General features: G+C 44.5%; 3 protein-coding genes and 1 long non-coding RNA gene across 21 annotated transcripts in view; 2 read left to right on the top strand and 2 right to left on the bottom strand.

The window, feature by feature from the left end:
- Positions 1-11,499, bottom strand: part of LOC100136262 (TP53-binding protein 1) — a 55,214-nt gene extending 43,715 nt beyond the window's left edge. For 4 of the 18 annotated variants that reach the window (XM_090222765.1, XM_090222772.1, XM_090222778.1 and 1 more), the window contains exons 1-9: positions 5,701-5,824; positions 5,091-5,308; positions 3,996-4,083; positions 3,341-3,389; positions 2,923-2,990; positions 2,606-2,734; positions 2,160-2,220; positions 1,197-1,372; positions 831-957 (exon numbers count right to left, since the gene is read on the bottom strand). In XM_090222765.1, the coding sequence (XP_090078891.1) occupies positions 831-957; positions 1,197-1,372; positions 2,160-2,220; positions 2,606-2,734; positions 2,923-2,990; positions 3,341-3,389; positions 3,996-4,083; positions 5,091-5,273 (881 nt within the window). In that variant the 5' untranslated portion in view covers positions 5,274-5,308; positions 5,701-5,824. Of the gene's footprint in view, positions 1-830; positions 958-1,196; positions 1,373-2,159; positions 2,221-2,605; positions 2,735-2,922; positions 2,991-3,340; positions 3,390-3,995; positions 4,084-5,090; positions 5,312-5,700; positions 5,825-6,083; positions 6,224-11,216 lie in introns of those variants that run through there. The other 14 variants (XM_090222762.1, XM_090222776.1, XM_090222768.1 and 11 more) reach the window with 6 other exon arrangements.
- LOC110506147 (uncharacterized) lies at positions 6,359-8,645 on the top strand. Its single transcript, XM_036963914.2, has one exon. The coding sequence runs from the start codon at positions 7,324-7,326 to the stop codon at positions 8,578-8,580; it is 1,257 nt and encodes a 418-aa protein (XP_036819809.2). The 5' UTR covers positions 6,359-7,323; the 3' UTR covers positions 8,581-8,645.
- Positions 11,500-19,870: 8,371 nt separating the features above from the next.
- LOC149971450 (uncharacterized) lies at positions 19,871-25,856 on the bottom strand. Its single transcript, XR_016492323.1, has 2 exons — positions 25,141-25,856; positions 19,871-22,093 (listed from the first exon to the last, which is right to left on the bottom strand). It is a non-coding gene; the product is annotated as an uncharacterized LOC149971450 (long non-coding RNA).
- Positions 21,864-27,742, top strand: part of LOC110506148 (microtubule-associated protein 1A) — a 64,525-nt gene continuing 58,646 nt past the window's right edge. The window contains exons 1-2 of the mRNA XM_036963904.2: positions 21,864-22,117; positions 23,334-23,435. Coding sequence (XP_036819799.2) covers positions 21,865-22,117; positions 23,334-23,435 — 355 coding nt within the window. The 5' untranslated portion in view covers position 21,864. The remainder of the gene's footprint in view (positions 22,118-23,333; positions 23,436-27,742) is intronic.

The following is a 27,742-nucleotide window of genomic DNA, read 5'->3' as shown; positions in this document are numbered from 1 at the left end:
TGTGTGACGGGGATGTAGCCGGACTGTTTTGCTCCGTTTGCCCACTATTTTATTTTGTCATTCGGACTACCTCAAATGATGTACAAGTTTTAATAAAAGCTAACTACTTCAGTGGAATTCCAGGCTAACACGTCATTAGCAGAGGATAAGATCCCCAAATGTGAGAATTACCCCAGAGCATCCATACATTGCTCTGGCCTTGGAGCTAGCAAGTGAAGGCTCCCCTGAGCCGTCCCGACTACGGTCTGGAGGGGAGGCAAAAAAGGTAACACTAGCTAACGGATAATTCGATCCAGCTAGCAAGATACATAATACTAATACTTATTCCACCACACTCTCTCCCTCACCTCAAACTTTCCAAATGCCAGTTGTTTTCCGGTTACAGCTCATGAAATACGCTTCATCACCTTCTCACCCCGTGATCAGGCTTCTTGCCTAACGTACCTCTTCTTTCTCGTTCAGGGGGCGCGCTGCTATAATTGACGCGCTGCTGTAACTGGCGCGCTGCCTTTCCAGAGCGCGCGCCGATGCTGTAACTAGTAAACTGTTTGTCTCTTCTTTCTTCAGTCGCGTGCTGCGCTGCATTCTATTGTTATGTAAACGATCTGCTGAGCCTTGGATACAGACAGTATTGCTCCAAACGCGCATCACTCGATCGTTACAGCCAGTAGTGATCCAACCCCCCCAAAACTTTTCTCATCTGATCTACATGAATCATGTAGGTCACCTATTTTGGCTTCAAAACAGCGAATTTCACCAAAAGGTGACTAGCTTGCATCCCTGCAACTCAGTGGGAGTGTGCAGTATAGTGTTGAGGCGAGAGGTCTTACTGGGAGAGGCTCTCCTGCACCAGGGTGCCCTGCCCAGAGAGGTGCAGCAGACGCAGGGTGTGGGCAGGGGTCAGGGTGGGCACACCTTGGTTCTCTGCCTCTGACATTGTGCTGTCCACCCCTGTGCCTACAGAGAAAGAGAGAACTCCATTATCATCTGTTAATTTTGTGATCAATTGTTCATGTCAACTGTTGATAACAGTTGTGACTGCTCGCCTTCAAATTGTTTTGTGAACAACAGACTACACTTGTTTTAACCGTCTTCCAACAAGAGCTGCTCAAACTGGAGAAGTGCTGTAAGCCCTGGCAGTATATGTCTATAACACAGACAGATAGTTTGGATGGGTGGATAGATGGATGGCCCACCTGTCTTGTCAGTGTCGAAGAGGTCCTCCTGAGAGGACAGCAGCTCAGAGTCTTCCCCTTTGGGATCCTGGTCCTCGGAGGCCTGCAGGCCCTGGGAGTGGAGCAAAGCCTGGACACTCAGTTCCCGGCCGGCACGACCCAGGGGCTCCGACGAGCTGCTAGAGCTCACCTCCGACCTGAGGCAAGAACCAGACACTTTATTTAACTCATGCACAATTCCAAATCAACGCTTAGACCTTTTATTTACTTCTGGAGATGTGAGAGAAGTTGATGTGTAAAGCAATATGGTGAACATTCCACCTAGCCTATTGGGCAACTTAGACTCATTACCATATTGCTTACATCTATCAAATCTTCCCAGAGCTCCACAGGTGCATAAGATATTGTCTAGGAGTCGATTTGGGATTGAGCAACAGAACTAGCATGTGTAAATCTGAGGTATGGATCGATCATTTTGGGGCCGAATCCTAGCTTTATAAAATGACTACCAATGTCCCACTAACATCAATGTGTGATTCACGTGAATCTTCCAATTAAGGTGTGCACTTTTCATGTTCAGATTCAGCCCTTCTTATTAAAAGGCCCAATGCAGCCGTTTTGATCTCAATATCAAATCATTTCTGGGTAACAATTAAGTATCTTACTGTGAATGTTTTCAATTAAAATGGTCAGAAGAAACAAAAATGGCTTTTCAGAAAAAAGTTAACTAATTAACCTCCCGGTGATGTCACCAGGCAGGTGAAAACTCCATCCCACCAAAACAGGCAGAAATTTCAGGCGGCCTTTTCAAACAACTCTTACGCTAAAAGGGCATCATCATAATTTTCACAATCTCAGGATTATTCAAACCAGACAATGATGAAATGTATATAAAACACAGGAAATCATATTTTGGACTGCACTGGAGGCTTTATGACTAAATATGATCTTGTAGGTACGCATCCTGGATATGGATATTCTCACCTCTTGGATTTTCTGTCCTGACTGCCTGAAGGCAAGCCCCTGGTTGTGTTCTTCTGTTCACCTAGTGACAACAAAACAATGACAAGTCAACAAAATACATGTTTCACTTTGGTCAAGATTTCAACTGGGTCCAATTCACTGTAGCAAAACATTTTGCAATGTAAAATAAAAATAAGTCTGTGTTCTTATTCTTCATGGACATGTTCAGGGTCATATTCATTAGGCACACTGTAGCAAAACATTTTGCAACAGAAAATGAAATAAAAGCTAATTTCTTACTGGACAAGTTCAGGTAGTTCCTTTCCTATTTCCTCAGAAGTTCAGTTTGTTGCCTAATGAATACGACCCAGGTAGTACCACCCTGTTTCTCCCCATTTAAAATGGTTTTCCACCTACTAAACATGACCATGGACTCAAGAGAAGTAAAGATAACTTAGTATTGTTACCTGGCTGGTTGTGTCTCTGGCTGTCTGTCTGGGCAGCAGTAGGGCCCTCCTCCTCCTGACTGTTCCCCACCACTTCACCCGGACCCTGGCTCTCAGAAAGCTCCAGAAAATCTAACTTGGACACTCCCCCTAAAATACACACAACATACAGCTCAAAATCATGATTCATAAAATGCAATACTGATCTGGTGATTCTGATCTCTTGTTTCCAACAAGAGCATTTGATGGAGCATTTCAAAACTTACACAGCTACAGTATATTATCTCAGAGACATGTCTCAGATGGTTATTTCTTTCTCTGTTAAAAACTGCTCATACCTTCAGGCTGGGCGCAGTGTGTAGTGGAGTCCGCCCCAGACTCCGTGGCCATGTCTTCTGTAGAACACCTGATGGTTTCAGGGATCAAGATGTCAACGTAAAGCAGACTATTGCTGAATTCCAAACCGACCCCTAGCCTGCCCCCTACAACCTAGCTACCTCTGTAGATTGGAGGTGATTGGAAAGATATAAGCGTTATAGAGTCATCTTGCCTTCTGATTGGTTAGGTGGAAATATCACCATATTGCGTCCACCTATCCAATCCTCTCAGATCTACAGTATTGTCTAGGTAGTAGACAGGGGCCAGGGTCCATTTGGAATGCAGCATACTTCTCAAACATCTCAGCTGGCTGTCTCAATGCTCTTACAAACGCTTCAATTCACTGCATCTTGGTGACAATGTTATCCTAGTACCTACCTCCTTGTATTGGAGCAAACTTCTAGGACTTGACTTTCCTCCTGGTTGACTAAAGGAAATACATTCAATAGGTTTAAGACAGAATACAATGTCTGCTATGGGGAGACAAATGCTATCAACTGCTTTCAATGTTACCAGCGCTATCAATAGGCTATATCATTGTTATTACTATGATAATGGCTGCAATGGTTGAAACCAGAGTTTACATTTCACACTTAATATTTTCTGTGCCCTTAACTTAGCAGCCTGGACTTTTAGTGTTTGTGAGGGTACATTAGTTTGCTATAGGAGTGACCAACACCCCACTAAATGTTCCAAATCTATGTAAGCGGCAGGGTTCGAACACAAGTTTTCTGCACACCATAAGAGTGCATTATCCCACTAAAAAACCCAATGCAACTCTTCAGGTCCCAGGCAAGGATACTCATCACAGCAGTCACATACAGAGAACCACAGCTTCAAATGGTGAGGTGTCGTATGTATCAAACGTATCAGAGTAGGAGTGCTGATTTAGGATCAGTTTGGCCTTTTAGATCCCAGTGAATAGGATTACATGGAGAGGGGGGGGGACAGCACTCGTTCTCTGAGATGCCTTATACATACGGCCCCAGGTATCCAATCTCTGTCCTTTGTGGTCACAGTTTGAGAGACCAACCTGGCCCGTTGTGATTGTTGTTCTGGACCCTCTCTGATTGGCTGTCTGTCTCGGAGTATCGGTTTCCTGCCGGAGAGGACATCAGCTCCTGGGGAGAGAGAAGGCTGGATTCAGTGGCCCTGTTCATATTAGAACAACAGGTATCACTCCTTCCCATGAAGTAGGACAAGTACTGATCTGACATGACTGGATTATTTGATGAAAACCCTGCTGTCACCTATCCAATTGTGTCAGTATTGACTCCATGGCAGGTAGGATGGAGGGATGCATCTTAAATGGATTCAAATTGAGCCAAGTGATATTTTTTGCTTTTGACAACTGACTTGAGATCTGTTATCCCCAGACTTCTAACATGAATGAATATGAGCTTCACAACAAAACCAGTCCTAGATCAGTTGTAAAGACTTATAAGTAAGTAAGTAATGTCATGTCACAACCTAAGTTGATATGTCCCAAAGTTCCATTGAGGTCATCGGACAACAAACTAAGGTAGCAGGAGGAACTTAGCCTGGGTGACAGTCTATTTCTGCTTTCTTGCTTGACAATGGAGTGGGCAAAAACACAAACTGATCTGTTACCAGGCTAGGAGGAACTGACAAAAACAATACCCCTATCGTCTCCCCTCCCTGTATGACTGAAAAGCATATTACAGCCTCTCAAAAGATCTCTAGACCTTTATGTTACAGGATGCAACGTTAGCGTACTTGCCCTCCGAGTCGCTGGTTCAAGCCCTGCTCTGGCTGGCTGTCCTCGGGGGCTACTCTCCCGATACCCACGCTGCAGTCAGAAATGACCATCTTTGCATAGAATTATGGATACATCAAGTGACATTGGTGCAAGTAGGGCAAAGTAATTCTACAGATGGGCAACCTCCCAAGCCCCCAGTCATATATATCCTAGAGATATTTTAATCTAACGTTATGGCTCTCTCTCTTCATCTACGGTACTACTCCTGCCAGTAGACATGGATCATTTTGGCGGTAGGAGGTTTACTGTAACTGTAAACAGGAGGTTTACTGTAACTGTAACCACAGCTGCTGATTCAAGCCCATCTTCACTCGTTACCTCCCGCTGTCTCTACACGGTGCTACTCACCAGTACAGGGCTGTGGGAGGTGGCAGGCTGCAGGCTGGACAAGCGGCGGGCGAGCAAGGCGCGGTAGCTACTGTCCGGGTCGTCCTCCAGTGCCGCACTGTCGGGCTGGGAGTCCTCCACGATCAAGCACGGGTTCTCTGCATGGGGCAGACTCGAATCCAGGTCACTTCCGCTAGGATCCATCGGGTTATGGCATGCAAGGACAGCAGGTAGCGTAGCTGCTGCGCCAAAACAAAGAGCGAATATTATAGGAATATATTATAGGAACAACTGCCCGAGTGTTAGGTAAACATGATCAATATAATAACTGAATCGATCCGTCTGGTGCCATGGACTTGCAGTCCTCTTTCCGATAAATAGCTAGTTAGAAGACCATAACAGAATTTGCTAGTCTAACAAGCTAGCTACCGATAACGAGTTAGCCTAGCTACGTTTAGGAAGTGAGAGCACAGCACATGACTGAGAGCAAAACGTTGAGCACACTAGTTAGTCCATAAAAAAACAGCCATGTATAATATTTATTCACTTAGCTAGCTAGTCTGCTAAAAAAAATACGAATTACGATTGCAACCACAATTTGAGCTGGTGTCCTTTTGGCATAGCTAGTTACCTTGGAGGTCCAACAACTAGCCCAATCATTTCATTAGCCCATCCCCCTTTCGCCGTAAAACTACACATAAGGATGGTTATGATTGATCTGGGACGCTTCTGGCTCTGTCGTCATACCAAAACAGTTTGAATACGCGGTTTGAGACGCTTGCTGAGTAAAACATGAAACAGCAAAACTACTAGCGTCATACTCTACAGCTAGCTATATTTCACGAAATCGTAACATTTGTAAACAAGGCTGTTCTGGCAGCAGAACTTCGAAATCGGAAATCCGCAAACGCATTCACAGGGGAAATATTTGGCATAAACATACGACAGCTTAGCTAACCATCTAATGCTAGTTAGTTAACGTCGTTAACCAGAATTGAACACCTAGCTACGGACCTTCAAAATGCAATGTTGTGTTTGGGGGTGCAAGGCCCAATATCGGAAAGGAGGAGGGTTAGGGTTTTTCCGATTCCCTACTGGAGAGAACGAAATTGCTCAAAATCAAAGGAAAACTTGGATAAAAATGGTGAAGATTGAAAACCCCGAACCAGATCTGCCTTCCCGTTTGGGTGGTAAATTGGTACTCCAAATGGGAAACGACTGGCACCCTACTACCTCCTCTCGCATTTGTGGGAGGCACTTTGTTTTAAGTAAGTTGATGGTCAGTTCGTAGCCAACAGACCCTACCTGCTTGCTTACAGCTGCGCTAGGATAGGACAGGCTTCCGGTGTAGATTAAGACAATTGAGGGGGGTGAGGTATGGCAAGGAAAACATACCTCAATCCAGGGATGAGAAATGCGTTGTTCTCCGAATCGGCCCATTGTCCCAACTGTTACACCTAGAAGATTGAACAAATGCAACAAAAAAATAGCAGCTCAAACTTCTCGGTGTAACAGTTGGGATGATGGGACAATTCGGAGAACAACGCATTTTCCATCCCTGGATTGAGGTACATTATACAAGCCATTTCTAATCTAAACAAGCCTGTCTGATCCTAGTGCAGCTGTAAGCAAGCTGGTCGATCTGCTGGCCAGTCAATTTGATGCATTCCCTATGACAGTGGTTGGCTTCCCGACAAAGAGCTAGCAAGCTACAGAGTTTTCGTGACGGAAGTGATGTACGGTAAACTGTCAGACAGTTCACACAGGCAACTGCATAGAACACCACATTTCCAGTGCAATCATTTAAGTGTCTGTCTGAAGAGACTGAAATCTAATTTGAGTTCATATTTCTGAAAAACCAAACCTACATCCGGACCACCCTGACTTTGCCCCATCCCTCTTCCTTCGCCCAGAGGACGATGCCTTGAGTCCGAACACAGCTCAGACAGAAGGGAAAAGAAACCTGCAGAGCTATGACAGGGCAGTGAAGAAGAAGAAGTGCCTTGACCTTAGTGAGGTTGGAGGTGCTGACCTGAGGGACAGTTATGCTGACACCACAGAAGAAACTGAAGAGCAGGACCTGGGCACCTGTGTATCGTGTGAGGTCCTGAGGAAGTCCTTAAATTATTTGCAGTCCAGGCATGATGCTCTGCAAGTCGAAGCTGTCAATCTCAGGGCGGAGAGAGACTTTTACAAAGATAACACATCTCAATCCTCTCTCTTTGTTGACACCTTTACAGACAGAGACAATCAAATGCATACAGTGAGAGAAATGCCAAGCATGGCTAAACCAAATAGTATGAACCAACAATGTACTGGGATGGTTGAGGAGCCATGTCGTATGGAGGTTGAGGGGTCATGTTCTGTGAAGGTTGAGGAGCTTTGTCCTGTGAAGGTTGAGGGGGACTATGATCAAGTGTTGATTAAGGAAGAGGAACAACAGGTCCAAATAGAACTTTGTAGCCCCTTGGCTAGTCAGGACAAAGTGACCCATGTCTCCCAGGATAAACCTACCCAGCATAGCAACATTATGAAGGCCACCAGGCGACCATGTCTGTTAGCTCAGCATAAACCCATCCAGATAGTCAACACAATGTCACTCACCGGGGTGGTAGCCCCCAGGCCCCCAAGTCAGGTAACCAAGGATAAACCTATCCAGGTTGCCAAAACCAACAACCAATGTTCTGTGAAGGTTGAGGAGTCATGTTTTGTGAAGGTTGAGGTGGACTATGATCAAATGTCGATTAAGGAAGCAGAGCAACAGGTCCAAATAGAAATCTGTAGCCCCTTGGCTAGTCAAGACAAAGTGACCAATGTCTCTCGCAGGTTGCCAATTCATGTCCCCAAGGATAAAACTATCCAGCTTGCCAAAGCCGTGGTAGAAAGCCACCTAATGACGAACCTTCTGCCTGGCAGCCAAACCACTTCTGAGCCTTTACAGAAGACTCCTCTGTCAGCTCAAAGGACACCTGTTGCAGGCAAACAAATTCAGAGAAGCATAACACACACAGAGAGGGATGAGTTGCTTTGGCTGGGCTACATGAAGTGGAATGTGCGTCTTCCTGCAAGCACAATTAGAACCGCACACAAGTTTCAGACGCCTAGGGCAACAGTGCAATACCTTCTACACGCGGTCTTCTCCCAATGTGAACTCGCCACCAGCAATCTCAAGGGCATTCCTGCACTGGGCCTTAACAAACTGGACCCGGACAAACTTTCTGCCATAAGACAGTTTGTCACCACCAAGTTTCGTCGTTTAGACATGCGTCAATGTGGTAAAGACTGGGTCAAGTGCCGGCGCCAGATAACCAGCATGCTCAGGAACATTCGGAAGGAGGACAGGAAGACGAGGGGGCTCTCAGGAAACCTTTGTATGATAGAGAAGGTGTTAACGGATCAGAGTTTACCCCGTCAGCCATCGCCTCCCTCATTCCCCTCGATCTCCCAACAGCACACAGCTGCCTTCTACAACCCAACAGAAGAAGAAGAGATCCTCTGTCTGGAGAGTTAGGTTACACAATATCTGCAATGATGTTTGCATTTTCTTGAAATAAACAGTTTGTTGGGAGTAAAAAATATAATATGACTGACAATGTGTATTTGATGTATTGGCTACATGTGGTAGAGTGGAGCTTTGAAGGAGTGATGTGTGGATACTGGACACTGGGTTAGGTTAGGGTTAGTCACAGGCTGTGTTCAATAGCAGTTGTATAGATGGGGTGAGCTGCCCCCAGAATATGAAGTGCTTGAGACACTGGTAAAAAACCTAAATGCAATCCATCATTATAACATGGCCCTCCAATCAGACCTGTCGGTGGCTATGAAAGGGCCTCTTTTTCCTCATCTCCTTCCTGCTGGCTCTCCCCGTTATGAGCACGTTAGAAGTGAATTCCTGCTGGCTCTCCCCGTTATGAGCACGTTAGAAGTGAATTCCTGCTGGCTCTCCCCATTATGAGCACGTTAGAAGTGAATTCCTACTGGCTCTCCCCATTATGAGCACGTTAGAAGTGAATTCCTGCTGGCTCTCCCCATTATGAGCACGTTAGAAGTGAATTCCTGCTGGCTCTCCCCATTATGACCACGTTAGAAGTGAATTCCTGCTGGCTCTCCCCATTATGACCACGTTAGAAGTGAATTCCTGCTGGCTCTCCCCATTATGACCTCGTTAGAAGTGAATTCCTGCTGGCTCTCCCTATTATGAGCACGTTAGAAGTGAATTCCTGCTGGCTCTCCCCATTATGACCACGTTAGAAGTGAATTCCTGCTGGCTCTCCCTATTATGAGCACGTTAGAAGTGAATTCCTGCTGGCTCTCCCCATTATGACCTCGTTAGAAGTGAATTCCTGCTGGCTCTCCCTATTATGAGCACGTTAGAAGTGAATTCCTGCTGGCTCTCCCCATTATGACCTCGTTAGAAGTGAATTCCTGCTGGCTCTCCCTATTATGAGCACGTTAGAAGTGAATTCCTGCTGGCTCTCCCCATTATGAGCATGTTAGAAGTGAAACCAAAGGTGGATAGTCTTTCCATAAGGGAGCTGAGTGAAATAACTCATACACACATTTTGAGCATAATATACTAGGTATATAATCTGTACATAGATGAATTATTTTATTTCAAGTTATTTTAACAGGATTCCTGTATGCCTGGAGTTCATTCACTCAGCCAGTTTTTTAGGGTAAAGATTGCCAACGTTTGCAGCTGGTGGCACCGTGGCAGCCCTGGCTATGTAAACAAAATCAATGTGTGGATTGCTGTCTCGTCTAACATGGACTTGTTTTCATTTAATTTCATGACATAGGTGAACTATCTGTTTAATCAAACCAGTCCCATGGATACTCAGGACTACTTTAACCTCCCTCTGTTTCTATGGTGACGCCACAATCTGTTCCTCACAAAAGTAGGGCGGCATTAGAAAATATTTCTCATGCATCAAGACCCAGGACATTTAGCATTTATCTCTAACCAAGTATGTAATCAGCATGCAGTTGCTTACCTATGTGTGCCTAATGAAATCAATTGGATCAGATGTAGGATGGTACATTACGGTTACTGATAGTTTCCACTATATAATCTACTATCATCTACCCAGACATGTGCTGTGTCTGAAATGGCTAGGGAATAGGGTGCCATTTAAAATGCTGCCATAGGCACATTTGTATCTCATTCTAAGAGAGGCCACAGAAAAGGGCTTGATGTTTGAATGTAGGAAAACGCTTTATACAAATTCCCACATCTTCAGTGAATTGACTCTGAAATGTCTCACTTGTTTTTTGTCAGAGGACACCAAGTCCATTAGTGATGCTATGGCAACTATTGAAATAAGTATTTATAACAAGGTCTTTAGTCTTTACATCTTAACACAGAGAACCTTGAGTCTAGTTGACCCACTGGCACTCTGAGTCTTCATAAACCACCTCAGCTGAGAAAGAACAGCGTATGATCGTTCCCTTAGTGTAGCATGGGAATGAATAGCTTAGGCTGAGTTTATTCAAATGATTAGATTTGTTTCAACGTGTATCTACATGCAGCACAGAAAGGTTATTTGAGCCAGTACAACTCAATCGCAATCACAAGTAGGCTATCTTTGGCACATTATTGAGGCACCCATAATACACTCCTACCCTGCAATGAAGATGACACATTTTGGGTTGTCCTTGGACAGCATTCAACCTCATGAGCTGATATTATTTATAGCCTAATTTCGTTGATAAACAATATATAATATATGCATAAAATGTTTAATCAAAATGTTTCAAATAAGCTAGCCTATACATAAATATGATTTACCTATTTTAATTTAAAAAAATAAAATAACGGAACAACAGCATTAGATCGTGCATACTTTTCTTCAAGCCCAACCCTAAACACAGCACCACTGATATGGAAATCATATGGCTATAGGCGACACATACGTACACGGTGCGGTGCATCGTGCTGGCGCGTCATATCGCCAAGCTGACCAGTTGAGTTGGAACCGAAAATATGAAATGCGCAGCAGCTGGAGAACGAAAATCCAAACGCAAGACACTATTCTGAACCTGTCCTTGAACACGAACCAGTGACATTGATGCTCAAATAGGCCTATATGATGACACGTTTCCCTCCTAAATGTATTAGGCGCTAGAAAGTACAAACTATTGCTTTACCTGAAAAGTTGATTTCCTCTTTTGCAAGCAGAAAGTATGAGATTTGTTTTGCCCCCTTTGCAGCAATAACGGTGCGCGTTGACTGCGTTCACATCTCTCTCTCTCGCCCCCCCCCCCCCCCCCCCCTCCTCTCTTTTCCAGGAAGACAGGGTGTGGATACAGACACTACCACTTAAAGATGCAATGGCATTTTTAACATGTTGGCATAATTAGTGCATGTAGGTGCTGAGGTGCGCACACTCTTAGAAAAAAAGGTGCCATCTAGAACTTAAAAGGGGTATTCGACTGTCCCCATAGGAAAACACTTTGAATAACCCTTTTTGGTTCTAGGTATAACCCTTTTGGGTTCAATCTAGAACCATTCCCACAGAGGGTTCTACCTGGAACAAAAAAGGGTTCTCCTATGTGGCCAGCCGAAGACCCCTTTTGGAACTTTGTTTCTTCTAAAAGTGCAGGACAACACGTGTGTTATTTATTGTGGGACTGGGATTACTTTTAATCAATCTAAAATGTTGATCATGTAATTATGTTAGGCTATATTTTCATCACTTTTGGCAAAGTGAGCATTAACAAAAATGTGCACTAAAATAATACAAGCAGGGTAATGCTGTGGTTGGTTCTATAACTATTCTGTACTGTCATTAGCTGTATGGTACAGGTTTATGGAATATCTAATCCAGAAGACAATATGATGTAGTCTACTGGGACAGCTCAAGTTTGAGAATCCAATTTATTCTATGTATTTAGGCTGTCTGATTCACTGATTTTAGAATTGTAAAATCTAGGGTGATGCAACCAGGGGTACTAGGACCCTGGGGGTACTTGGCATATCCACAGAGGGTACTAGGACCCCTGGGGGCACTTGGCCTATCCACAGGGGTACTTGAGGGTCCTCACACAGTTCCAACTCCATCATCAAGTTCGCTGACGACACAACAGTAGGAGGCGTGATTACCAACAACGACGAGACAGCCAACAGGGAGGAGGTAGGCACTCTGACGGTGTGGTGCCAGGTAAACAACCTCTCCCTCAATGTTAGCTGAACAAAGGAGCTGAGTCTGGACTTCGGGAGGAACCAGGCTGGACACGCCCCCATCCTCATCAACGGGTCCGCCGTGGAGACTGTTAATAACTTCAGATTCCTTGGCGTACATATCTCAGAGAAGATCAAATGCTCTAACCGCATGGACACCGTGGTGAAGAAGGCACGACAGCAACTCTTCAACCTCAGGATGCTGAATAAATACGTCCTGTCCCTGAGGATCCTCATAGTGTTCTACATGAGCACCATCGAGAGCATACTGTCGGGCTATATCACAGTCTGGTACGGCAACTCTACCACCGCGGACCGCAAGGCTTTTCAGAGGGTGATACATGTAGCCGAACACACCATTGGATGCACACTGCCGGCCCAAAGGACACCTACAACACCAGGTGTCGCAGAAAAGCTAAGAACATCACCAGAGACCCCAGCTATCCAAGCAATGCCCTGTTCTCCCCTCTTCAATCACTCAGACACGGGCAATACAGGAGCATCATGACAAGGTGCACCTGTGTAATGATCATACTGTTTAATCAGCTTCTTGATATGCCACACCTGTCAGGTGGATGGATTATCTTGGCAAAGGAGAAATGCTCACTAACAGGGATGTAATCAAATTTGTGCTCAACATTTTTGAGAAATAAGCTATTCTTTTTTTTGTTGCATATGGACAATTTCTGGGATCTTTTATTTCAGCTCATGAAACATGGGACCATGTTGCATTTATATTTTTGCTCAGTATATATTCTAGATTTTTGTTATTATAATTTGTGTTGTTTTTTTCTCACTTGTTCCCCACACCCCCTCAATGATCATGCTGCTACTCCCCCTATGGTCATTCCCCACACCCCCTCAATGATCATGCTGCTGCTCCCCCTATGGTCATTCCCCACACCCCCTCAATGATCATGCTGCTGCTCCCCCTGTGGTCATTCCCCACACCCCCTCAATGATCATGCTGCTGCTCCCCCTATGGTCATTCCCCACACCCCCTCAATGATCATGCTGCTGCTCCCCCTGTGGTCATTCCCCACACACCCTCAATGATCATGCTGCTGCTCCCCATATGGTCATTCCCCACACCCCCTCAATGATCATGCTGCTGCTCCCCCTATGGTCATTCCCCACACCCCCTCAATGATCATGCTGCTGCTCCCCCTGTGGTCATTCCCCACACACCCTCAATGATCATGCTGCTGCTCCCCGTATGGTCATTCCCCACACCCCCTCAATGATCATGCTGCTGCTCCCCCTATGGTCATTCCCCACACCCCCTCAATGATCATGCTGCTGCTCCCCCTATGGTCATTCCCCACACCCCCTCAATGATCATGCTGCTGCTCCCCCTATGGTCATTCCCCACACATCCTCAATGATCATGCTGCTGCTCCCCCTATGGTCATTCCCCACACCCCCTCAATGATCATGCTGCTGCTCCCCCTATGGTCATTCCCCACACCCCCTCAATGATCATGCTGCTGCTCCCCCTATGGTCATTCCCCACACCCCCTCAATGATCATGCTGCTGCTCCCCCTATGGTCATTCCCCACACCCCCTCAATGATCATGCTGCTGCTCCCCCTATGGTCATTCCCCACACCCCCTCAATGATCATGCTGCTGCTCCCCCTATGGTCATTCCCCACACCCCCTCAATGATCATGCTGCTGCTCCCCCTTTGGTCATTCCCCACACCCCCTCAATGATCATGCTGCTGCTCCCCCTATGGTCATTCCCCACACCCCCTCAATGATCATGCTGCTGCTCCCCCTATGGTCATTCCCCACACACCCTCAATGATCATGCTGCTGCTCCCCCTATGGTCATTCCCCACACCCCCTCAATGATCATGCTGCAGCTCCCCCTATGGTCATTCCCCACACCCCCTCAATGATCATGCTGCTGCTCCCCCTATGGTCATTCCCCACACCCCCTCAATGATCATGCTGCTGCTCCCCGTATGGTCATTCCCCACACCCCCTCAATGATCATGCTGCTGCTCACGTTATGGTCATTTCCCCCACCCCCTCAATGATCATGCTGCTGCTCCCCCTATGGTCATTCCCCACACCCCCTCAATGATCATGCTGCTGCTCCCCCTATGGTAATTCCCCACACACCCTCAATGATCATGCTGCTGCTCCCCCTATGGTCATTCCCCACACCCCCTCAATGATCATGCTGCTGCTCCCCCTATGGTCATTCCCCACACCCCCTCAATGATCATGCTGCTGCTCCCCCTATGGTCATTCCCCACACCCCCTCAATGATCATGCTGCTGCTCCCGCTATGGTCATTCCCCACACCCCCTCAATGATCATGCTGCTGCTCCCCCTATGGTCATTCCCCACACCCCCTCAATGATCATGCTGCTGCTCCCCCTATGGTCATTCCCCACACACCCTCAATGATCATGCTGCTGCTCCCCCTATGGTCATTCCCCACACACCCTCAATGATCATGCTGCTGCTCCCCCTATGGTCATTCCCCACACACCCTCAATGATCATGCTGCTGCTCCCCCTATGGTCATTCCCCACACACCCTCAATGATCATGCTGCTGCTCCCCCTGTGGTCATTCCCCACACCCCCTCAATGATCATGCTGCTGCTCCCCCTATGGTCATTCCCCACACACCCTCAATGATCATGCTGCTGCTCCCCCTGTGGTCATTCCCCACACACCCTCAATGATCATGCTGCTGCTCCCCCTATGGTCATTCCCCACACCCCCTCAATGATCATGCTGCTGCTCCCCCTGTGGTCATTCCCCACACACCCTCAATGATCATGCTGCTGCTCCCCCTATGGTCATTCCCCACACCCCCTCAATGATCATGCTGCTGCTCCCCCTATGGTCATTCCCCACACCCCCTCAATGATCATGCTGCTACTCCCCCTATGGTCATTCCCCACACACCCTCAATGATCATGCTGCTGCTCCCCCTGTGGTCATTCCCCACACCCCCTCAATGATCATGCTGCTGCTCCCCCTATGGTCATTCCCCACACCCCCTCAATGATCATGCTGCTGCTCCCCCTATGGTCATTCCCCACACCCCCTCAATGATCATGCTGCTGCTCCCCCTATGGTCATTCCCCACACCCCCTCAATGATCATGCTGCTGCTCCCCCTTTGGTCATTCCCCACACCCCCTCAATGATCATGCTGCTGCTCCCCCTATGGTCATTCCCCACACCCCCTCAATGATCATGCTGCTGCTCCCCCTATGGTCATTCCCCACACCCCCTCAATGATCATGCTGCTACTCCCCCTATGGTCATTCCCCACACACCCTCAATGATCATGCTGCTGCTCCCCCTGTGGTCATTCCCCACACCCCCTCAATGATCATGCTGCTGCTCCCCCTATGGTCATTCCCCACACCCCCTCAATGATCATGCTGCTGCTCCCCCTATGGTCATTCCCCACACCCCCTCAATGATCATGCTGCTGCTCCCCCTATGGTCATTCCCCACACCCCCTCAATGATCATGCTGCTGCTCCCCCTTTGGTCATTCCCCACACCCCCTCAATGATCATGCTGCTGCTCCCCCTATGGTCATTCCCCACACCCCCTCAATGATCATGCTGCTGCTCCCCCTATGGTCATTCCCCACACCCCCTCAATGATCATGCTGCTGCTCCCCCTATGGTCATTCCCCACACCCCCTCAACAGTCTTTACTCTGCCGCCAACCCATGGACATTTATTTATTCATCACTGCTACAGTTGTTATTATTATATAGTGCTATTTCTATTACTATTGTTGTTGTTTTATTACCATTTTCGTTATTGTATTTCACTTAGTCCTGCATGTTGGAGCTCGAAGCCTAAGATATTCACTGTACCCTGCCATCACACCTGTAACCCTGTACATGTGACTATTAAGCACTGTACCCTGCCATCACACCTGTAACCCTGTACACGTGACTATTAAACACTGTACCCTGCCATCACACCTGTAACCCTGTACATGTGACTATTAAACACTGTACCCTGCCATCACACCTGTAACCCTGTACATGTGACTATTAAACACTGTATCCTGTAATCACACCTGTAACCCTGTACATGTGACTATTAAAGACTGTACCCTGCCATCACACCTGCAACCCTGTACATGTGACTATTAAAGACTGTACCCTGCCATCACACCTGTAACCCTGTACATGTGACTATTAAAGACTGTACCCTGCCATCACACCTGTAACCCTGTACACGTGACTATTAAACACTGTACCCTGCCATCACACCTGTAACCCTGTACATGTGACTATTAAACACTGTACCCTGCCATCACACCTGTAACCCTGTACACGTGACTATTAAACACTCTGAATCTGAATCTGTACCATGAGACCATGGGTCTACTGGTAAAATGCACATGACGGGGTACTTCAGGGGTACTCCTGGCAGAGCAAAATTCAGTTGGTTGTACAGTAACTGAAAAGGGTTAAGAACCACTGGCCTACTAGCCTCGTACGAACCATCCTGATCTCACAAGCTAAGAGCTTATAAGAGTCTACTGGCCTACGGGACTGTTTTAAAAACATTTCAACTTGTCACACCAATATGTTGGTTTTGGTCTGTGCTTTAACTGTGTACAACCTAAACCAGATTCTGAAACATCCTGCATACCAATCAACATTGTAACAGTCGTTTACTTCATTTAGAGAAATTATGTAAGAAAATGAACATTAATATTTTAATTTACGGTACTGATTTGTCTATTAGTAAACCAATGGACTTAATATTACACTTATTCTTAAGAAATCTTTTTAAAGCAATCAAACCAAAAGGGTTCTCATTTAGTCCTACAGAGGGCAGTAGATACTCTTGTTCTCAAGCACAGCAGGTTCAGTTTTAGAGGATCTTTGGCTCAGGCCTGTCTCAGTGTGAGATCGATAGGAGTGCTGACTCATTGAGGGATGTAACACTGGCAGGCGGTGTCCCAAATGGAAACCTATTTCCTACATAGTGCACTACTTTTCACTATGGGCTCTGGTTAAAAGTAGTACACTAAATAGGGAATAGGGTACCATTTGGGACACAAACACTGTCCTGCTGAGAGGAGGGAGATTTACTCCAGAGCAGGGACGTGGTGTATTAACAACCCCAGCCATCTCTCACTGCTGTGGGAGACGTCACCATCTGACAGGCACCTCCCAAACACAGCAGCCTTAGAGTAACCTAAAGCACACTGTGGTGTGCTTGGTAGATATATAAGGTGAGAGCATCCATGCACATGTAAATGTGTCGAAGAAGGAAGGCTAGGGTGAATAAAATGCCACCATGTGAAAAGACAATGAATGGCTATAGGCCTACTGCTTCCTGTTTACTAATTGTTTACAAATATTGCTTTCTTTGTATTTAAATTCTCACTTCACCATCAACAAACTTTTTCTGATCATACTTCATGTCAAAGTAAGATCAAAAGACACACACACACACATTTTAAAAATGGTATTGTTGTAATATTGTACATTTGATATTGTATATTTGTAATGGTGGAGTGGTGAACATGTGTATATTGCACAATGTCTTGTGTGATTGTTGTTTTATTTATGATGTAGACTGTTGTTTTGTTGTGATGTATTGTTTTATTTATGATGTAGACTATTGTTTTGTTGTGATGTATTGTTTTATTTATGATGTAGACTATTGTTTTGTTGTGATGTATTGTTTTACTTATGATGTAGACTATTGTTTTGTTGTGATGTATTGTTTTATGATGTAGACTATTGTTTTGTTGTGATGTATTGTTTTATTTATGATGTAGACTGTTGTTTTGTTGTGATGTGTTGTTTTATTTATGATGTAGACTGTTGTTTTGTTGTGATGTGTTGTTTTATTTATGATGTAGACTATTGATTTGTTGTGATGTATTGTTTTACTTATGATGTAGACTATTGTTTTGTTGTGATGTATTGTTTTATTTATGATGTAGACTATTGTTTTGTTGTGATGTATTGTTTTACTTATGATGTAGACTATTGTTTTGTTGTGATGTATTGTTTTACTTATGATGTAGACTATTGTTTTGTTTTGTTGTGATGTGTTGTTTTATTTATGATGTAGACTTGTTTTGTTGTGATGTATTGTTTTATGATGTAGACTATTGATTTGTTGTGATGTATTGTTTTATTTATGATGTAGACTGTTGTTTTGTTGTGATGTATTGTTTTATTTATGATGTAGACTATTGTTTTGTTGTGATGTATTGTTTTATTTATGATGTAGACTATTGTTTTGTTGTGATGTATTGTTTTACTTATGATGTAGACTATTGTTTTGTTGTGATGTATTGTTTTATTTATGATGTAGACTATTGTTTTGTTGTGATGTATTGTTTTACTTATGATGTAGACTATTGTTTTGTTGTGATGTATTGTTTTACTTATGATGTAGACTATTGTTTTGTTTTGTTGTGATGTATTGTTTCATTTATGATGTAGACTGTTGTTTTGTTGTGATGTATTGTTTTATTTATGATGTAGACTATTGATTTGTTGTGATGTATTGTTTTATTTATGATGTAGACTGTTGTTTTGTTGTGATGTATTGTTTTATTTATGATGTAGACTGTTGTTTTGTTGTGATGTATTGTTTCATTTATGATGTAGACTGTTGTTTTGTTGTGATGTATTGTTTTATTTATGATGTAGACTATTGATTTGTTGTGATGTATTGTTTTATTTATGATGTAGACTGTTGTTTTGTTGTGATGTATTGTTTTATTTATGATGTAGACTTGTTTTGTTGGGATGTTTTATTTATGATGTAGACTGTTATTTTGTTTTGTTGTGATGTTTTGTTTTATTTATGATGTAGACTATTGTTTAGATTTTTTGTGATGTGTTGATTTGTTCCTGTTTGGACCTCAGGAAGAGTAGCAGCTGCCTTGGCAACAGCTAATGGAGATACTTATAAAATACTAAATACTAATACAATCTCTTCCCGATTTGCTGTGTCCTTTCAACGCTCAATGTTCAACTATTCATACGTGTATAATACAGTCAGATATTGAACGTCAGATCAGAGACCAATCAAGTGAATGATGAAAAAACGAGACGTCCCTTCATATTCAGATTAGGTAATGTGGTATAGGTTGTCAAACAAAACCTCCATGGGGAGAATGTATTTATAACTCAGCAATTATTTATGTTCTGAGATAGCTGTTCAAATGCTGAGCATGACATCACAAATTGTGTAAATCTTTGTTTTACTCCCCAAATCTCTCCAGTCCTGTCCTCCACCCTCTCTCTCCTGTTCTTTCTTGGATAATTGCCCAGATTGGTCTGTTTGGTACAGTGCATAGTACTCTCCAGGGAGATTATATGACGTAAAGCTCCTGGTCATATAGCTCCTAAACCACCTATACGCTGTAATTACCAGACATAGAAACTGCACCTATAGTACAATATCTAGTGTCAACTATAAGGGTCAAAGTCAAACAGTGATTTTGGTCTTTAAATTATAATTTCAAAATGGCCTTAAAATGACAATCAAACAGATCGAAATCTGAAATAAATGTTCATATTCTGGCGCTGAATTTCATCTCTACCTGAATGTTTCTGTCATAGGGTGACTATATGAGTTACACGATCTACTATCAGGACAAACAATCCTTTTAATTCATTGTCGTCAATCAAAGGTGAAAAGAATGAAGTCTTACTATTCATTTAGTTCTCAGTTTCCAAAGTAAAGGTCAATGTACTTCAACTGTACATGTAGGCTAATATGCATCCTGATTCAAGATCATTTATGTCCCACAACAACTGAGTTTCCTGTTATAAAACATGGCAAGTGGAGAACTCAATCAACATTCTCCAATTTTCAGGTAATTTCATGCCAGCTTTTCCCCTCTGTAGCTAATTTGGTTATTTTCCAGCTATTTTAGGAGATAATCAAATACATTAACATTGTACAAAAACATATTCTATTCCACTTTGTCTCTGAGGCCTTTTGTTGTGAACGTCTCTGCACAGATGAAGGGTTGTTGTGTTCAGGGAGGGAACAAAGAGGTGTCAGTGTGGAAGCCTACTGGAAACATCTCCTGGTGGTACATCCAGAGACAGGGATATAAATACACCTATTTATTCCAGAGAAACAACTTCAGTTCCTCTAGATCCAGATATATCAAAGACAGTCTTACAGGAACACCTGTTCCCTGAGATATTTGATGCGTAGGCCTATTAGGAAACTACAGGACTAGTTGTAGTAGGCCTATTAGGAAACTACAGCACTAGTTGTAGTAGGTCTATTAGGAAACTACAGGACTAGTTGTAGTAGGCCTATTAGGAAACTACAGGATTAGTTGTAGTAGGCCTATTAGGAATCTACAGGACTAGTTGTAGTAGGCCTATTAGGAAACTACAGGACTAGTTTTAGTAGGCCTATTAGGAAACTACAGCACTAGTTGTAGTAGGTATATTAGGAAACTACAGGACTAGTTGTAGTAGGCCTATTAGGAAATTACAGGACTAGTTGTAGTAGGCCTATTAGGAATCTACAGGACTAGTTGTAGTAGGCCTATTAGGAAACTACAGGACTAGTTGTAGTAGGCCTATTAGGAAACTACAGGACTAGTTGTAGTAGGCCTATTAGGAAACTACAGCACTAGTTGTAGTATGCCTATTAGGAAACTACAGCACTAGTTGTGGTAGGCCTATTAGGAAACTACAGGACTAGTTGTAGTAGGCCTATTAGGAAACTACAGGACTAGTTGTAGTAGACCTATTAGGAAACTACAGGACTAGTTGTAGTAGGCCTATTAGGAAACTACAGCACTAGTTGTAGTAGGCCTATTAGGAATCTACAGCACTAGTTGTAGTAGACCTATTAGGAAACTACAGCACTAGTTGTAGTATGCCTATTAGGAAACTACAGCACTAGTTGTAGTATGCCTATTAGGAAACTACAGGACTAGTTGTAGTAGACCTATTAGGAAACTACAGCACTAGTTGTAGTAGGCCTATTAGGAAACTACAGGACTAGTTGTAGTAGACCTATTAGGAAACTACAGCACTAGTTGTAGTAGGCCTATTAGGAAACTACAGGACTAGTTGTAGTAGACCTATTAGGAAACTACAGCACTAGTTGTAGTAGGCCTATTAGGAAACTACAGGACTAGTTGTAGTAGACCTATTAGGAAACTACAGCACTAGTTGTAGTATGCCTATTAGGAAACTACAGGATTAGTTGTAGTAGACCTATTAGGAAACTACAGCACTAGTTGTAGTATGCCTATTAGGAAACTACAGCACTAGTTGTAGTATGCCTATTAGGAAACTACAGCACTAGTTGTAGTAGGCCTAATGCTGGTGGTTTACAGCTATGTAACAAATGAGGAGGACCATGTAGTATACCACTCATCATCATCATCATCATCATCACAACCACTACCTATACAAGACAGTCGATTCAGATAAACTTGATAAACATTATCATAATCCCCATGTCGGATTTGGCCAATGGCGTGCTGTGACATCAAATAGCCACATAACCCTGCACCAATCAAATCGCGTCCCTCTCACGAGCCACACCCACTGGTCCTCCCCCCAGCCATCCCTCATGCACTGTGCTGCCACCGGATGCAGTTGTCATGGAGATGGAAAAGGACCCAGCTTCCACTCATCGTGCTGTTGCCATGGAAATCCCCGTGGCAGCAGCATCGCTCTCTGTAGCGCCAGGAGAGACGGAGGAGCAGCGCGAGCCCGCCCTACCCTTTCAGCACCGTGGACAGCACCATAGGACCAGACCGCCGTTCAACCACGGGAGATTTTATATGCTGATAGTTATCGGAGAAATCTCAACGGACCACCACCTTCAGTCTGCCAAAAAACACATAAAACAGGGTGAGTGGGCTACTTGACTGGGTATTATAAGTCTTTACACATCTTTCTAAACTGTTGAAGTTCAAGATTGCCCACAAAGATTTTGTTTTATGTAAAAATGTAGTTTGTTTAAATGTCAGAGGCTTGACCCCTATGCATTGGCCTGCACTTGCAATATTCAAATGTACGACAAAAGTCAAACCAAAGAGTTTTTTAGAACAAGCTGTGACTGTTAGGAATATTGTCATCTAATTCATCCGTTGCAGCGGATCTAAAAGGGAGCGGATGACGACTACATCTCTAACGTAGGCTGCAGCATGAGTGGGTTGGATTTCACATTGAACAGAGCTGTTTGGTAACGCATACATAGAGGACACTGCACCAGATGTATAGCCCCCTATATGGCTGAATATAGCAATACGCAACACAAAACTATTCTACTGTATGTGAGATCCTGAATGGTTTCTGGAATAAAGGGTTGAATTACTCTTTATAGTTTGCAATGGATTATTCTCCATAGTTATTGCAGTTGGCTAGAATAACTAAGAATTTGCAAATGTGCAATCAGTAGGCCCTACTGGGTTATCTGAAACACTGGAATATAGATGAAAGGAAATCATTCCAGACAAAAAAAACATGATGTGAATGTGATGTTAAATTATTCTAGAGAAAAGTGTGACGGGTCATTGAATACTGTTGTGCATGGAGGCAACACACTGGCCAATCAAGACAAAAAACAAACCCTGCCCTGATGTCTCTTCCTGACTCAATAGACACTCTATTAAATAAGAACTGGCATCATTCAGGGAAACAGCTTGCATACTGAGTAGCTCACTGTTTACAGGGGGCGTAATTAGGTTCAACATATAACTGCCAATATTAATAACAATCATCTTCCTACAAGAGGTTATTTCCCAACCCAGTCATTTTCCGATGTTATTGTACATTAGGGGTTATCAGCTCAGTGGTCGAAGGCCATGGTGTTTAATGGTTTTTATTCCATGCCTTTGATTCAGCAGATGGTGAAAGACAGGTGTGTTCCCTCTCCAGCCTATTAGTAGAAATCTACCAATCAGTGCCAAGGAGCAATAACAACCAGCAGGGTCATGTTCATTTGGTCACGCAATAGAAATCAGACCCTAGACAGGCCCCTCCACTCCAACAGTTTGTTGTATAGTTACAGAGCATTATGGGTCATGTAGTGCATCATGCTACATTTGTTATTGTGTGTTAACAGGACTGCGGTCGTGGGACATCGATCTGACTCTGTGCGACCTGAACAGAGAGCTACAGCTCTTCGCGACGCGACACTCTGCCCAGTTCTCCTCAGAGGTCAAAGGTCAGTCCTGTTCAGGATCAAAGGTGACAGTTTGGGGTTGCACAACTCACATAGACAAACGGACCTTGCAATAAATTAGCACGTTCAAAGGGATCAGTTTGAGGAAGGCGAGGCGCAGAATCACTCATCTTGATCACATAATGAGTCATTTTTCAGGATGCAAGGGAATTTGTCGATCAGTGATTCTGAGCAGTCCAACTGCAATATAGTCAGTCAATCTCAAACATACATACTAACGAGAGGAGAGGAACTGACGAACAGTGTCATCCCATTGTCTTGAGTCTAGTGTTTCTGTGTGTCATGTCTGCTTGGTTTGTGTGTTTACCACATTTTACAGAAAAAGCTGAAAAACAGATGTAACGTTTCCTCATATTTCCTCCTTATGAGCCTAATCGATAAAAAGTTGATACATCAGCCCTGATGCCGTCTGGACAGCTTTGCTCTGTTATTACACTAACTAGCTTTTGAAAGGTTTTGCTCCTGGTGACAGGAGCCGTTTGAGAATTCATGGGTTACGTCCCAAATAGTACCCTATTCCCTATTTGGTGCACTACTTTTGACCAGAGCCCTGGTTCCTTAAAGGGCTCTAAAAGGAAGTCGCACACTCATCTCTACTGCTGTGGGTTTTTTTTTACCAACACTTCGGCCAAAGAACAGGGTTCTTTCAGAGCTGTAGTTAGTTGCTGCAAGAACTTGCAGGGGCCTTATCATTGACATCCACCTGGCTGTCTGTCTGCGGTTTGACTGCTGAAGGACACATATACACATCTACAGTGCCTAGTGAAAGTCTACACACTCCTTGCACAGTTGTCACATTTTGCTGACTTAAAATTAAATCTAAAAAATGAATCTACACAACCTGCTTAACATTTTCAAAATGAAGGAAAAAGGATAGAACATTATTGAAATTAATAACAAATAAAAAATGCCTTGATTACGTACAGTTGAAGTGGGAAGTTTACATACACCTTAGCCAAATACATTTAAACTCAGTTTTTCACAATTCCTGATATTTAATCCTAGTAAAAATACCCTGTTTTAGGTCAGTTAGGATCACCACTTTATTTTAAGAATGTGAAATGTCAGAATAATAGTAGAGAGAATGATTTATTTCAGCTTTTATTTCTTTCATCACATTCCCAGTGGGTCAGAAGTTTACATACATTCAGTTAGTATTTATTAGCATTGCCTTTAAATTGTTTAACTTGGGTCAAACATTTCAGGTAGCCTTCCACAAGCTTCCTACAATAAATGGGGTTGAATTTTGGCCCATTCCTCCTGACAGAGCTGGTGTAACTGAGTAAGGTTTGTAGGCCTCCTTGCTCGCACACGTTTTTTCAGTTCTGCCCATAGTCACGACTTCCGCCGAAGACGGTCCCTCTCCTTGTTCGGGCGGCATTCGGCGGTCGACGTCACCGGTCTTCTAGCCATCGCCGATCCACTTTTCATTTTCCATTTGGTTTGTCTTCGTCTTACACACCTGGTTTCAATTCCCCTATTACTTGTTCATTATTTAAGCCTCTGTTCCACCATGTCTGTTTGTGAGTAATTGTTTGTATGTAGTACGGTCCGTTAATGTGGGCTCTCTTTATTGTATCGCATTTGTATATTTTGAGTAAAGTAAGTTTATTTACTCATATCTGCTGTCCTGCGACCTGACTCCTCTACACCAGCTACACACAGACCGCATGACAGAATTACTCACCTGGAATGGAGTCAGCAGGAGCAGACGCCCTCCCTGTGGCAGTAGAGGAGCGCGTCCAGCAGCACGCCACCATGTTGCAACGTCTGGGCACAGCCATGGATCGCGTGCTGCAAACGATGGATTGTTGTGAGAGAGGAGGAGGTCGTCCAGCGCCTCCACCAGCCCCACTACAGCAGGACCCACTGTCCACCCCTCCTTCACCCGGTCCCAGCGGGATTCGGCTCACGCTCCCGATGGAGTATGATGGGACGGCTGCCGGATGCCAGGGGTTCCTACTCCAGCTGGAGCTCTACCTTGCGACTGTCCACCCGGCTCCTTCGGGACGTGAGAGCGTGTCCGCCCTCATCACCTGTCTCTCAGGCAAAGCCCTGGAATAAGAAATGCCGTATGGAGTGAAGGAGACGCAGCATTGGACCATTACGCAGAGTTCACCCGCCGCTTTCGGTTAGTTTTTGACCACCCGCCTGAGGGTCGAGCAGCGGGTGAACGTCTGTTCCACCTAACGTAGAGGGCAAGCAGCGCGCAGGATTTCGCTTTGGACTTCCGGACCCTGGCCGCCAGCGCGGTATGGAACGACAGGGACCTGATCGATCACTACCGGTGCAGTCTGCACGAGGACGTCCATCGGGGGTTGGCCTGCCGAGACACCACCCTCACGTTGGACCAGCTGGTGGACCTGTCCATCAGCTGCACTACTTTGGTGCACTACTCAGATCAGAGAGCCCTGATCAAAAGAAGTGCACTATAAAAGGAATAGAGTGCCACTTGGGACTGTACAGCTCTGTCTAAAGGGGTTGGAATATGAATGATGGGGGTATAAAATATGTCTTACCTAAAAATAAATACCATAACCCTGCAAGGCTTTGATAAAAATAAATCTATTGAGAACCGAAGTGAAACCTAAAGCAAGTCATACACACAACCCTATCCTACTGAGGTGAATATAAAAGGTGTGTGAGTGGGGGGGCATACATGACAAACACATTTTTACATGGGGAAAGATGATAGCCTCTGTCCCTCAGGAAGTGGATTTGAATACTGAGCACAGCGACGTTCTAGTTTGGTATGCCAGACTACATGTCTTGTCTGACAGCTCACCATTTGCATACCGCTGTTTGATCCTCCATCTCTACATAATCTCACATCAGGTTGCTATTGGACCAATCCACCAATCCAAATCCATTTGATTAGGATGCACTGTGCCTGTTTTGGGTACTCTGTCTGTCAACACCTGACAAACACTTATTCCTTTACTTGACTGTTTTACCTACCTGGATCTCTCTATCTGTCTCTCTGACAGTTTTATCTCCTATATTTTCCTTGCTTGTTGTCCCCCTCTATCTTACATCCCTACATTATTACTCTCCCTCTATACTTGCAGCTCTCTCATGAACAAAACAATGTCCTACACTAATGAGGATTTTTACCAGTAATTAAATGCCTCCTTCTCACCTCTCTCTTTCTGTCATCCTCCCTCCATCTCACCACCTCATTTGATTTATTCTCACAGTCCCTCTCTCTTTGCACACTCCCTACTTTCTCTCTCTCCCTCTTACATACCATCTCTCATCTCTCTCCCTCCCACCTCCCACCTCTCTCTCTTCTCTCTCTCTCTCTCTTCTACTCTCTCACTGCCCACCTCTATATCTCTGTCTTTATCTCTACTCTCACTTCCTAACATCTTTCATCTCCCTCTCTCACTCCTCACCCTCTCTCTCCTACCTCCATGCCCCCCCCCCCCCCCCTCTCTCTCTCTCTGTCTCTCTCTCACTCTGTCTCTCTCTTCTACACACTCTCTCTCTCTCTTTGGGTGAGTGAAGCTTGACTAAAGCACGATGGGGCTTGTAGGCGCCAGTGCTGAGGTCTGCATAAAATAGCATCGCTCACCCTGAGCCCCCTGTTTTCAGGCAGAGAGCAATAACTCAGACCTGCTCCAGCCCAGCCTTGGATCCAGGCTTTGCTTTGAGAAAGACACCATATTTCTGAGGTTGGCAGGTGGCATTACCATTAACCCTTGCCAGCACTGAATAAGACCTCAACTCAGCGGTGGGTTCCTGTGTTGTTACTGCTTAGTGTTCTGTTACATTCAGACCCCTATAGACGGCTACTGGCAGACCCCCATAGACTGTTACCGGCAGACCACCATAGATTGTTACTGGCAGACCCCCAGACTGCTACTGGTAGAACCCCATAGACGGCTACTGGTAGACCCCCATAGACTACTACTGGCAGACCCTAATAGACGGCTACTGGTAGACCCCCATAGACTACTACTGGCAGACCCCCATAGACTACTACTGACAGACCACCATAGATTGTTACTGGCGGACTCCAATAAACTGCTACTGTTAGACCACCATAGACTACTACTGGCAGACCCCCATAGACTGTTACTGGCAGAACCCCATAGACTACTACTGGCAAACCACCATAGATTGTTACTGGCGGACTCCAACAAACTGCTACTGTTAGACCACCATAGACTACTACTGGCAGACCCCCATAGACTGATACTGGCAGACCCCCATAGACTACTACTGGCAGACCCCCATAGACTACTACTGGCAGACCCCCATAGACTACTACTGGCAGACCACCATAG

This window comes from Oncorhynchus mykiss, chromosome 26 (assembly GCF_057628025.1).
Source record: "Oncorhynchus mykiss isolate SJ-2025 chromosome 26, ASM5762802v1, whole genome shotgun sequence".
Lineage (NCBI taxonomy): Eukaryota > Metazoa > Chordata > Actinopteri > Salmoniformes > Salmonidae > Oncorhynchus > Oncorhynchus mykiss.
The sequence above is the reverse complement of the archived record's forward strand: the minus strand, read 5'-3'. Positions and strand labels throughout refer to the sequence as shown.

Bases quoted from the DNA above. Each gene is read 5' to 3' on its own strand.
- LOC110506147 (XM_036963914.2), top strand. From the start codon at position 7,324: ATGCATACAGTGAGAGAAATGCCAAGCATGGCTAAACCAAATAGTATG.